Consider the following 12405-nt stretch of genomic DNA (forward strand, 5'->3'; position numbering starts at 1 on the left):
AAAAAGCACAACACACATTTTGCTTTACTTAAATTAATGCGGGGTTTCTTTAAATAGCATTTGAATTTATTTGACTATGTGTAGTGGGTTGGGTTTTTTTTTTTTAACTTTTGTGCATATTTAAGAGAATATATTTTACCAGTACAAAAAAAAAAATTATCTGTGGTAAATTGCAACACTGTTTTTTCAGAAGGTGATGGGTGAGCTGAAATACTGAAATATTCTCCTACCTTCAAAATTGAAATCAAAGCCTAGTGCTGTCCACAAAAAGAGAGCTAATGAAAAATTTCAGGAATTATTTTTCATTATTACTTTATTTGTTCATTACTTTAGGTGAGTCAACCTAGTAGTCATCAGTTTTATAGAAGATGCTGTGTGGATAACTTATCTTCGGACTGATACAGTTGACTTGCAAACTTGGTGATATTGGAGGCCGAAAGGGTTGAAAGAAAAAGATTTTTATTATCTCCTTTGACCTTTGCCTTTCTGTCTGCAGGCAAATACCAGCCCGAGTTAGCTGGATGTTGGGCCTTTTAGTTTAGGATAAGAATATACAGTCCCAATACAGTGTGGTCTTGCAAGTTCCCTGTGCTCAGGTAATGTGTCTTGTGGTAACCCCTTGAGAGCCTGCGACATCTGTGTTTAGGCTGTGTTGTTCCCTGTGGCTGATATTTGCCTATTTCTCTGTGAGATCCATTCTCCCCAGATTGGAACCATGATAGATTCCATGGCCAGATCTAATCCAGGAGTTAACATAATGAAATTTACTGGAGTAACAGGCAACTAGAGCAATGCTTCAGTACTGCAGTTCCACTTTTTCTGGAAGTAGTATTTTATCCGGAAGGTAGAGTTTAGACAACAAGTGCTTCCTCGAAAGAGACCACAATAGGCTTTCTTCAGAAAGTGTCACTATCATATGAATTGCTCTTCAGCAGAAGCCCTGGATATAGCCTGTAGCCTGTGCACAATCACAAGACATGCCAGCAAAACCTTAAAGCACATGTTCTTATTTCTTGTCTATGTGCAAGTACTAACCTGCAAGATCAAGTGGAAACTGTAACATACTCCAGGTCCATACAGCAAGAATTGCATTTATGAGAATATAATTCTTCCTACGGGAGGAGAAAAAGTAGTAACAGTGAAAAAGCAGTTGTTTCCTTTTGTATTAACAGAAATGTTTTCTGTAGTATCTGGAATGTCATTTAAAGGGAAGTTGAGCTCAACAGTGATTAATGCATGTTTCCAAGTGATACTAGTAATACTGAGGAAAACAGAGGCACTTTTTGGTGTGGAATTTTTGCTGCTCAGTCCACATGTTCCAGCTGTGCAATTACACTAAATTCCTGATGCCGATGTTATAAGTATATGGAAATATCTCTACTTTGAGCTACAGAGTCTATCTTTATCCTTGTAATGATTACATATTCCCTGCAAGCCTGAAGCTTCTCTTCCAAGTCAGAAGGACCTCTTTCCCTGCTATAAAGCCTTTTCTGTGATATTAAAGCATGAAATAAAAAATAGTGTCTGCAGGAGAACCTTTTCTGTGATTCTTTCTCCTTGTGATAGGTGTTCACAATTCAGCTCTCACTGCTGTGAGAGGGAGGTGGGCTTACATTCTCTGGGAGAGAGTGCAGTGTTGAAAATTCACACCAGAACTAGGCTGTTCCCTTTCTTCTTACTTTTGAATGCTGTTCTTCTAATGTGAAGAAGAAACTACAAATGAAGTAACCAAAGAAACAACGTGGATAATGAGTCACTAAAGCAAACTTGAGTTACTTCTATGTCAGTCTACAATAATTCATTAATCTGAGAAGTTCTGTGTGTAGCCAGAGTTCCAACTGCTATAGCTTTCCGACCTGATGCCACATGGCAGTTACGCTACTTGTTTGGCTTTTTGTACCCTTTTGCTGTGATGAATGTGATGTGTTTCTCTGTTAGCAGTGGATAAGTAATCTCTAACAAAGCTTGTAGGACTGTAACGTCTTTTACAGCAGAAAGAAGAGAATAGGAAAACAGAGCCCTTGAATGTAGCCTTCTGTTATCGGAGGGAATACAGTTCTAGTGGTCTGGATGCCACAGACAGCACAAACAAAGCTCTTTTATAATGTGCAAATTAGTTATGTCAGCAAATATTCCTTACCGCACATCCTCAATGTCCAGGGTTTCACTAGCAAATTCAAGTATATCTGCTGCTGTTCCTACAAACATGAGAAGCAGCTGGGACAACTGGTCCCGGGTGATTTCAACCCCAATGGGGAGAAGCCATCTCCCAACTACTAGAAGTAGTAGAAAGGTCTGGTGGAGGGCCAGGGTCCATACAGTCTCACAGATTGTGGAGAGCTGATTCACAAAGACTTTAGCCTGTTTAAAACACAACAACAGTAACATGCTGTAACTTCAGGAGACTTAACTTAAAGATGGCATTAATCCTTCAGCCTGCCTTTGATCTCCTTCATGTAGCATTAGAGGAAATAATTTCTATGTGGTGGGTATAATTTGAAAAAGGCATGTTAACATTTTTGGATAATGAGTACTGATTCTTTCTCCATACTTTTTTTTCCTGTTATCATTTTTTAGCTATTATCATTTGCAGAACCATCATTCAGACACTCTAAATTCAGTTAAGTTTTGAGGAGAACGGTATGAGACTTCCTACCAACAAGTGTTAGTATTTGGTGACATGTTGGCCACTTTTACCATATGGCTTTCTGTAAGCTACATTTTCTTTTGGTCACTGTTTAAAGAGATTGCCTGTATAGATATGACAGTCCTCTCCAATTGCTTTTTCCCAACATTTCACAAGTTCACTGATAGGAACAGGAAAAGGTGTCCCACCGTCCGAATGATGTGGTGATCTATTCTCTCGCTTCCCTCACTGATGTCTGGAGGCTGACTGATGTCTTGATTGGTGACATTCAACTGAACAGCTTCAGGCTCATTACTGCAATACTGTTGTGAACAAAAACATTACATAAGCATTAATATCGAGCACAGGCAGCAGATGTATTCTGTGGCTGAAAGAGGCCTGCAGTCTTGATGGTGGATGATTAACAAAGGTACATGCTTGTTCTGAATGCAGTAACCCTCTTTCTCAGAAGGGAGGAATTCGTCTTCTGTAAACAGGAGAGATGTGTTGGTAGGCCCTTTGGAAGCTGCAGGATTGTTCTGCAGAAGCAGATGTAAATTCAAAGGCTGATGGAGCAGGTCATACCGTTTCTCTGCTAAAGCTGCACTCTGCAGCTCTCTTCAACAGGCTGCTGGGTTTCCTACATTGCCTCTTTCTGCCTAGAATGGTAGAGTAGGTAAAATTCGCTCAGTCTGCTATCTTATGTCTGCTATCTTATGCTTAGGATCAGAGGCTCTGTATCCAAACTTGTTTTCCAAGTATCTGTTTTAAGCTTTTACTGTCCAAAATAAGTTCTCTAAAAATGCAATTGTTTTCTTCTGTGATTTCCCTCAAGGCTGCAATGAATAGAGCTGAGCCGCGGGGGCATTTGGGTTGTATTTTCCCTCTTCCTTTCCCTGCAACTTTGCCTATTTTGTAGAAAGTTCATAATGTGAGAGATGAGATTCAGGAATAACTAGAAAAAATGAGGCTGTGATGTTGCCTGCCCCTGCAGAGTACAAAAATTGGTGCTTTAGTTTTTGCAGGCATTGGATCCTGTGGGAAAGTAAATGTTGGCTAAAGCACACTGCTGGGTGCAGCGCAGTGACTCAGCGTGGGAGTTGCATTGCTTTCTGCCTTTGTCCAGCAGATGCTCCTGGGGTAGCTGGGGCCTGGCTCCTAACATCTGTCTTCATAACAGCCTTTAGCATTTCATTGTAATAAAAAAGGAGTAATTAGAAAATCAAACCAGGCTGTCACGAAAGTCTTCTATTCCGCTTTTGCATTTCTCCACTGGGCCCCCCACCATTTTATTGCACGAGGAGTGATTTTCTGCAACAATTGGAATGTTTGCGTGCATACTGAGCAGCTCTATTCAGCATAATGCCTGCCAATAGATGGGCAACATTTTCCAGCAAATGTCAGAGCCTAAAAAATTTCAGATCCCCTTTTACTTTGTCTCTGATGATACTGCTCATATCTGAGCAAGTGCTGCTTCTTGCCTGACAGTGTAGATAAATGGAGCAACTTCCTGTGGCCTGAAAAATCTGGAAAAAAGTCAATGCCTGTTCTTTTAGAATTGGTGATAAAGGCTCTGAAACTGAATGCATGGCTTATTGCACAATGGGTGTGACAGCATTGAAAGATTGTCACCAAGATGTTGGGGAAAAATTTCCATTTGGAGAAGGGGGATCTTGAAGTTCTGGCCATGGAAACAGGGACAGATAGGGTTGGGGTTCTGCCTAGCCCTTGTGGGGCTGATCTCCCAGGTTTTCCCTACAGGTTGCTCCTGCACAGCCTGCTGTGGGCTTGTTTTGTTTTCTAGCTGCACATAGGCATAGAGAATGATTAAGAAAATAAGTTGACTTTATTTATGTCTTTCATAGGCTCCTAATACGCAATTTTTGTCACCATTCCTGACTTGATGGGAGATGCATGGCTCCAAGAATGTTGACCAAACAGTGTTCCTTAGAGCCAGATCTGAATCTCTCTGCCTGCAGGCTGGAAATGGAGAACTGCATCTGCAGAGTCAGGTATTTAAATCAACCTCCAATTTTAATTTCAGTAGGTTCCTCTCTTCTTTCGGTTTGTTCCTCTGAATATTTATTAAGTGGCAATTGTGGTGGTGATTCACTTGAAAGTTTGGAAAAGAGCCTTTATTTTACGTCATGTATATGCATGAAATAGGCCTGTTGGTGCCAGGCATATCTGCCTAGCTAATTGTGTATGCACAGTGACTTAATGGGAATGTGACAAGGAAGAAGCCAGTTCTAAGCTGCATAGGCAGATGAACGTAGTTTACCTGCTTAGCTCTACAGCCTTGTTACTCATAGGAGTCCGGATGTGTGTGTAGCTGAACAAAAGTGCTTAATGTTTATTGTGCAGAAATAGAACAGGAAGAAATTGTACACGTCTCACAGAAATTCTAGCTAGGTTTACTTCTTTTGTTTCTTATGAAATGAAGCTGATATTCCTCTGATCTATAAAACATCATCAAAATGGTAACTGTTTTGCATGACATATTTTCTTAGTGCCAGCCTGCAAAGATCTTGCTGGTAATGTAGTGCGACCCCCTGAAATGCTGAACTAATTCAGCAATTTTCTATTTGCTGCTTATTCAATGCCAGATAGAAACGAGGTCAGCTAAAACTTTTTGCAGCAGACCCAGCACTGAGGTGATAAAATTGCTGCTGGAATAGCAGGGTAGAGTGCCCTCAGCCCTATTACCATGTGGAAGCTGACAGCCTCGGCTAAGCAACAGGTACCCGTCGCTCTGCATCGCTGGAAGCAGTGTGGCCATCACTATGGCAACACACACGATGTCAAATTCAGTAGTGTGACTTTGCTTCATTTTGCTTCAACTAGAAAGCCAAAATGTAACATAGGAAGAAAAGATTGTTTAAGCTGTCTTCTCAGTTGAAGAAGACAATGGGTGTGGGAAGGAGAAACGATGCACAGTATCTCTTCTGGAAGAGTGATACAGTGGAATTTTAGCTGGTAAGAGAATCTCATGTTAGAATGAGGCTGCGGGAATGGACAGGAAAACTGGTTATTTCCTTAGCGGTTAAATATATTTAAAGGTTCACCAAGTATCCATCGTACTTTTGAGCAGGACGCTTGCATGAATACTGTCCTGGCAGTCAGGTAACCTCTGCTAAAAGTGATCAGCTGGTGCTTTGTGGCACTAATATACAAGGTATTTGAAAAGCTAAGAGGCATTTGTTCATCTGAGGTTTTATGCATTTGAAGAATTACTATTATTTCTTAATGGAATAAATGGTTTTAATTTTCTTGCCACTCTGTTTTGCTGACAGCAATTTCTTTTGCTCGGTATGATTTAATTTATTTTACGGAGTCTCCCAAAGATGCATTTCATCCCCAAATGCTTCACTGCAAAGCAGCACTTTCTATGCACTCAATATTCCACTTTGATTGAGAATGGCACTACGGCACTACTTCTGTCCAGTTCTGCAGTACTCGGAGGCAGAATTGCCTCAGTCTTCAGGAGAAACTGTGCATTAGCACATGCCTGAAGTAACAGCACCAGCACATGTGGCTGATGTTCCCTCTTAGGTTTTCAACAAGAGATCAAAGTTCTGTTGCCTCAAAGACCACAAACTGTTCTGATGGTGTGTGAATAAAAAAGATGGAGCCATTCTGGTATTATTTTCATAAGAAACACTTCAGCAAAACTTTCACCAGAAGAGTAATACTTATCTAGGTGCTGTTTGATATTGTTACGAGGGCTGCTCCTCTTCTAGAGGTATACTGCTTTTGAATCTGTTTGATGGTGCATTTCTAGAACTCTCTATCCTATTTCTCCAGATATAAACTAAGCTGTTAACTTGATATACTCCCTCTTTAATTCATAGTAGCAGTATATCAATAAGAACAAAATATGCCATGTTCTAACATCATTTTGGGAAATAAACTGCTGCCTCTGACTACAGAATTAGCCTGTTTTGTGGACCAGATTTAACTATGATAAATGTTCTCAATATCCACGTTACCTGTCTGTGACTGTTTAAGGAGATTTGGCAAAACAAGATGACAATAAATTCCTGCTGCTGTATTTAGAAAAAGCCTCAGGCATTTTCAGTGTAAACACAATTTTGAATATTTGATTATACATCTGTGGGCTCTAACAATATTTCAAAAGAGAAAATAAGGGACTGTGTCTCCTTAGTCTAATTAATGTATCATTTTCTATCACTTTCTCTTTTGCTCCTACCAGGTCATTTTCTGCCAAGGTTGTGTAAAAATCCTGGAGCATGCGAAATTCCCCTTTTCACTGCATGGAAGTTCTATGGGGACTTGCAAGTAGCTGGCACAGGGCAAGGGCTCACATGCTTGGCATGGGCTGTTGTCTTTGTCTTCATCCTAACTGGTAACCTCAGTTGCCACAGGAATCACTGTCTTTAAAATTGCTGTCACGCATTTGGATCCTGAAGTGGAATCCAGACTCCCCTTCCCAGTTATATAGCACAGAGAAATTACCACAACAGCTAATCTGTGGTAGGAATCTGTGAATATTCTCCTAGATTGCAGTAAACATGAGGTAATTTAAGAGCCTTTTAATTAATAGTTACTGCAATTTTGGCTTGCTTGGAGTTTGCCCGTAAATGCCATAAAACTCATATTTTATTTTACAAAGGCCTCTAAAGCAATGAAATTCTTCCACCATCCTGAGCAAGATTCAAGCTGGTAACCTGGGGCTGAAATGCTGTATTTCATACTCCTAGTCTTCAGTTTCTCAGCCAAATACAAATAGTCTCATTTTAGCTAGGAAAGAGGTTCATTACTTGATATTAGGAAATGCACAGTTGTCCATAGTCCCAGCCGGACTGGGAGGCCCACCAGCATAAAATGGAAAATTGGATCAAGGTCTGGCATTTTTATACCTAAACCCAGCCCATCAGATAATCAATTTCAAGCCATTCCATCATGTTTCATAATAAATACCTGTGTCCCATGGTGAATTTCCAGTAGCCATAATGATGGTACTATGCAAATCAGATACAAAAAGATTGCTGGGGAAAACCTGCAAAGGAAAAGATAGCTTGGTATTATATCACATTGTAAATATCTTGTATTCTCTATCATTATCTCAGTTGGACCTGGAGAATTCTACTTACATTACAGTTCACATTGGGCTATAACTGCAAATAAGAGTTGCAATTCTTGCTGAATTCCTCACACTGTCAATGTTACGAATTACACTTTCTTTTTTTTTGTAAGCCTAAGATTATATATAGTTTATTTAAAATCTCTTCTCAAAAACTATCCAAGTATTTTAGCTGTTTGTATTTCCACCGTGGCATTCTCAGTATTTAAAACAAACTAACAACAAAAAAGTCTAACTGATGTGCTCTTTTAGATTTCAGGAAGGATGAATCATAGAATCACTTGAGTTGGAAGGGACCTATAAAGGTCATCTGGTCCAAATCCCCTACAATGAGCAGGGATGTCTACATCTAGAGTCGTTCCACTGGATAGTGCTGGGATGAAGGCTGTTGATCAGGATCCTGGTGGCACAGAAAAGTTGGAAACAACATCAGTTTGTTGAAGACATTTCTTCAGTTAGATTTTTTCAGTGCAGACTAAAATGATTTATGAAAATGGGCCTTGCCCTTCTCCCCCACTTGTGCTTGCAACTGTCTAATCTTTTTAGGATTTCTTTCTCCAGTTTCTTTTTCTTGTTACTCTGTTCTATAACTTGTGGTGGTGAACCTTTATCATCAAAAGCTTCTTGATCTGAGTTTATTCAGACATGAGGGTGGTGAGACACTGGAAGAGGTTGCCCAGTAAGGTTGTGAATGCCCCCTGCCTTGGAAGCACTTAAAGCCAAGCTGGATAGGACCATAAACAACCTGTTCTAGTGGGAGGTGTCCCTGCCTATAGCAGGGGGTTGGAACTAGATGATCTTAAAGGTCCCTTCCAAACCAAGCCATTCTATGATTGTATGTTTTCCTATAAAACGTATGACTTTATTTTTTCATTTTGCAATTCTTATCATTTTGGATTAGGAATGAGGCTGTCCAGTGCCAGCCCTGCCATAGTATGCAGTGAGCATCACAGCGATGCTTCCAAGAGTGACAGCAGCCTTTGCACCACATGTACATCTCAGGGAGAAGAGTGAGGACAGCTTCAAGACACTTGTTTGGTTCCATCTGTCTTGTCAGCAGCAGACATGGCAGTGAACTTAAATTGCTTATAATTGTGTTTTGGTCAAATGTAGTTGGATGTATTATTAGCTCATATATAGAATGTACCTTTATTTCTGTAATAATGACTTTTTCAGAGGAGATTGTTTTGAAAAACAACCAAAAATCCAGCTGCTTAGGAAAATAACTTGTTTGCTGAACTGCTCTGAAAAGTTTCAGTTAATCCCTCTAAATAAGGTGGTCTTGAGTTGTTGCGTGTTGTTTGGTTTTTATAATTGGTTTGTATTTCCTTTTTTACATTTTGGTTGTTCTTGGGGTTAGAAGATGTGCTTGAGTGTTTGTTTGTTTTCCTCTTCCTGAAGTTAGTGATTCTGTGGGGTTTTAGCCTAGTTATTTTGGGAGAGAACACACCTCTCAATTGAATGGGAGAACTACTTTATTTTACAGTATTTCCTATAGGACTTGAGCACATGAGAAATCCCTCCAGCTGGCAAGTTAGCAATGCTGAGCTAACAATAGCAGATCTGGCCAGGAAAGTTCAGAGCTTTAACCCTGCCTTTCTTTCAGAAGGAACACTGTAGAGCAAATATTATTTGGCCAGGCACACAATATTACTCTTTCTCCACATGCTCTATTTAATTATTTCTGCTGATGTAATCAACTGTCTTTTCTCAATAGTGTATGGAGAGCATGCGAGGCTTGTGGAGGCAGGAGAGTTCTGTGGTAGAGACTGTCCTTTGCTTGCATTAATAGACATGCATGGAGGCATTTCTATAAATGCAGCTGATGCTACTGGTTCTGAGTATGGATTTTTGCCACCAGAGCAGAAAGTTATCCTGTTGTGATTAGATGCTGCTCATTTGTCTGCAGTCCTCACCTACAACATCATTTACTGTGTTTCTTAAAGTGCTGGACTATGTCCATTTTCCTTCTAGCTAAATTTAGCCCTGACTTCTAGTACATGCTCATTAAAAAGAATCTGCTTTCTGTATCTGGTTGGTTTTTTTTTTTTGATTGTCCAAAAATGGGCTTAGCAAGTATGCCTTCATGAAGTGTCTGCTGCCTCTTCCTCACCCCAGTGAACGGGCTCTGTTCACTCTGCCTATGATTTGCACATGTGCTCTGCTGTTGTTAAATTTTCCTCTATTCCAGAAAGAATCACTGCTTTTATTACATTTAAATTTAGATATAGAACACTTTTGAGAATTGTCATACAATGTTGCTTCTGTTATAATGAGTTTCACAGGTTGCAATAGACAGAAATATAAGGTCACGGAAATTGCTAGAGGTTTTTTTGTTTTTGTTTTTGTTTTTTTACCTTGAATTTGTCTTGGGGACACTGGGATAAAAAAACCTGCAGTTTGAGATTTTTACAAAGAAAAGGTCCTAATGAAACCTGGACAATTAGTTACGTGCCCACTTCCCTTTCACCAGCTATTTGTTTTTGGCTGACTGACTGTGCTGATGAGCTGTAGATGACTGCAGTCATTCCTTACATACGTGTAAAAACCCAAGAGCTTGGGCAAATTCTGCTATGACTAACTTATTTTGCTCATTTCTCAGGCAGTTTTTCCTGCATGAAGGCTTCCCTCTGGAATAGCCTCTTACATTCAAATCCAAACACTTAAACAACTCTTAGTGTAAGAGTTCTTGCTGCTCATCTTTTATTTGATGCTGAGCTTTTGTTCATGCACTAGCATGGAAATAGCACTGTTGTGGGTAGCAGGGACAGGGAATGCAGTCCCAGGGAATGAGATGCCTGCCAGGAAATGGCTGGCTGGGTGAGAGGTGTGGGGCCCCTGGCATCTCACTGCCTGTGCTCCTGACCGGCTGTGGCATTGTGGTGCCCAGTGACCCTGCCAGGGAATGCGTGCCCCCACTTCCCCTGCACCCTGGACTGGCAGCTCCAGAACACACAGCTTTTGGCTGCAGCAAAGTTCCTTCTTCTTGCAGCTGTTGCTGCACACTCACTATTGTACAAAGAGTGGTTCCCAAGTCATCTATTGCAAAGCTGCCCCTCCTGAAAGCCCTCTGGGTTTGGCCACAGACTAGCCAGGACTTCACCAATTTTTACCACCCCAGATGCTGCAGGAGGGAGACCGCAGCTCCCTGGAACTGTGGCAGAAAGGAAGCCAGGGCAGCTCTGCCCACAGGCAGCAGCCCCACATCTGCAGCAAAGTACATGCAAAGAAGCGAGAGGGGCTCCGTCGGAGCCAGCAGGATATGCTCACCATTTGTAGCCTCTGCCTTGCTTAAACTTGAGCGTGAGCCCTGTCTCCAGGCAAAGGAGAAGATTGAGCAGTGCCAGCAGCCAGTACTTGGGTTCTTTCTTCACTTCAGTCACTCTCCAGACCCCGATGAGGGAGTGCAACACGAACAGCAGGCGAGTAACAAGAGCGTTGAGCAGAACCATCAGCTCCATCCCGGCCCAGTCCCTCTCCACTCTCCCCACAGACAGGCCCAGTGCCTGTTAGGAGCACAGAGAAGCTGCCCTGGGAATCACAGCAAAGCCTGCACAACGCAGGCACGCAGCTCTTTCCTCTCCCATCTCCACAAAGGGGCCCATTATAACAAAAAAGAAACGGTATTGCCCCTCCCCCAGACTTCCTGAAAACTTTTTGGAGAGAAGAAAAAAAAAATGCTCACGCTTCCAAGCTGTGGTGCTTTGCAGTGCTCTGTGCAGCTCTGACCACACTGAGCAGGAAAGGTTTCTGCATGTCCCCTCTCTATCATCTCAGGGACTGAAGGCCAGGGAAACTGCAGTCTCGCCCAGTTCCCATTTCCTTCCCAGCTCCACTTGATGTTCTTATCTCCTGTATGCCCTGCAAAGAGATAAAACATAAGAAATATGAATCTTCCTTGCTAAAACTTCCACTGCATTGCTGATGCTGCAAAAACCTCCTTACTCTCCCCTCCCCACAAAAGCTTTACTTCATATTTGGAAACTTCTGCAATTGTTCATTTAACAGTGCAATAAAGAAACCAGAGGCTATGTACTTCAGTATTGGAATCCCTGTGTGCAGACACATGGGTGTGGAGATTAGTGTTGAGCCGATTGATTGATTAAATTTCAGCACTGCTTAGCTTTTTTAACTTGCATTGGCTTTAATTTAACTAATGTATTGAATAATCTTCAACCTGCTTCAGGATGAAGAAGCAGCCCCAGTGTGAGGAATTCCATAAATCAGACTGAAATCTGGACTAACACCAGTGTTATCCAATAAGCCAATAGAGTCAGACACAAAAGACACATTTGAGTTTGTCTGTTAAGTCAGATACCTCTGGAATGAGCTTTAGTACCTTCTGGGGGCAACAGTTTATAACGTGCAGAATACAGTAAGAGTTGCCTTGATGTTTCTCATGGTAGTTACATTTTTATTTGAATTTATACTTCTGAAACTGAAATGTCACCTGCATGAGAATTGTTACCTGCTCCAATTTTGTGTTTGTTTCCTGCCAAAGCACTGAAGTTGAGATGTGCTATTGTAAAATACCAAAGCAGATTGGAAGACATGGAACCTACTACGACCCTCCAAAGGCCTAACTTCCTCACTTATTTAAAAGCATTGTTCTACTTTAAAGATAAGGAGATGTTTGTCTCAAATTTGTGACCCTTCTGAGAAGAAATTTTTCTCA

General features: G+C 41.1%; 1 protein-coding gene across 1 annotated transcript; it reads right to left on the reverse strand.

The window, feature by feature from the left end:
- Window positions 1-16: 16 nt before the first annotated feature.
- TMEM26 (transmembrane protein 26) lies at window positions 17-11554 on the reverse strand. Its single transcript, XM_019617485.2, has 6 exons — window positions 11416-11554; window positions 11001-11236; window positions 7568-7646; window positions 2836-2949; window positions 2141-2361; window positions 17-1112 (listed from the first exon to the last, which is right to left on the reverse strand). Exons 1-6 carry the CDS (start codon window positions 11500-11502, stop codon window positions 1031-1033), a joined length of 819 nt encoding a protein of 272 aa, XP_019473030.1. The 5' UTR covers window positions 11503-11554; the 3' UTR covers window positions 17-1030.
- Window positions 11555-12405: the final 851 nt, after the last annotated feature.

Source organism: Meleagris gallopavo, chromosome 8 (assembly GCF_000146605.3).
Source record: "Meleagris gallopavo isolate NT-WF06-2002-E0010 breed Aviagen turkey brand Nicholas breeding stock chromosome 8, Turkey_5.1, whole genome shotgun sequence".
Taxonomy (NCBI): domain Eukaryota; kingdom Metazoa; phylum Chordata; class Aves; order Galliformes; family Phasianidae; genus Meleagris; species Meleagris gallopavo.

Coding starts and splice junctions, on each gene's coding strand:
- TMEM26 (XM_019617485.2), bottom strand. CDS start 11,502: ATGATAGAGAGGGGACATGCAGAAACCTTTCCTGCTCAGTGTGGTCAG. Junction 2,950..7,567: donor AAATTCACCATGGGACACAG/GTATTTATTATG, acceptor TGTTCACAACAG/TATTGCAGTAATGAGCCTGA. Junction 2,362..2,835: donor ATCACCACATCATTCGGACG/GTGGGACACCTT, acceptor TGTTTTAAACAG/GCTAAAGTCTTTGTGAATCA.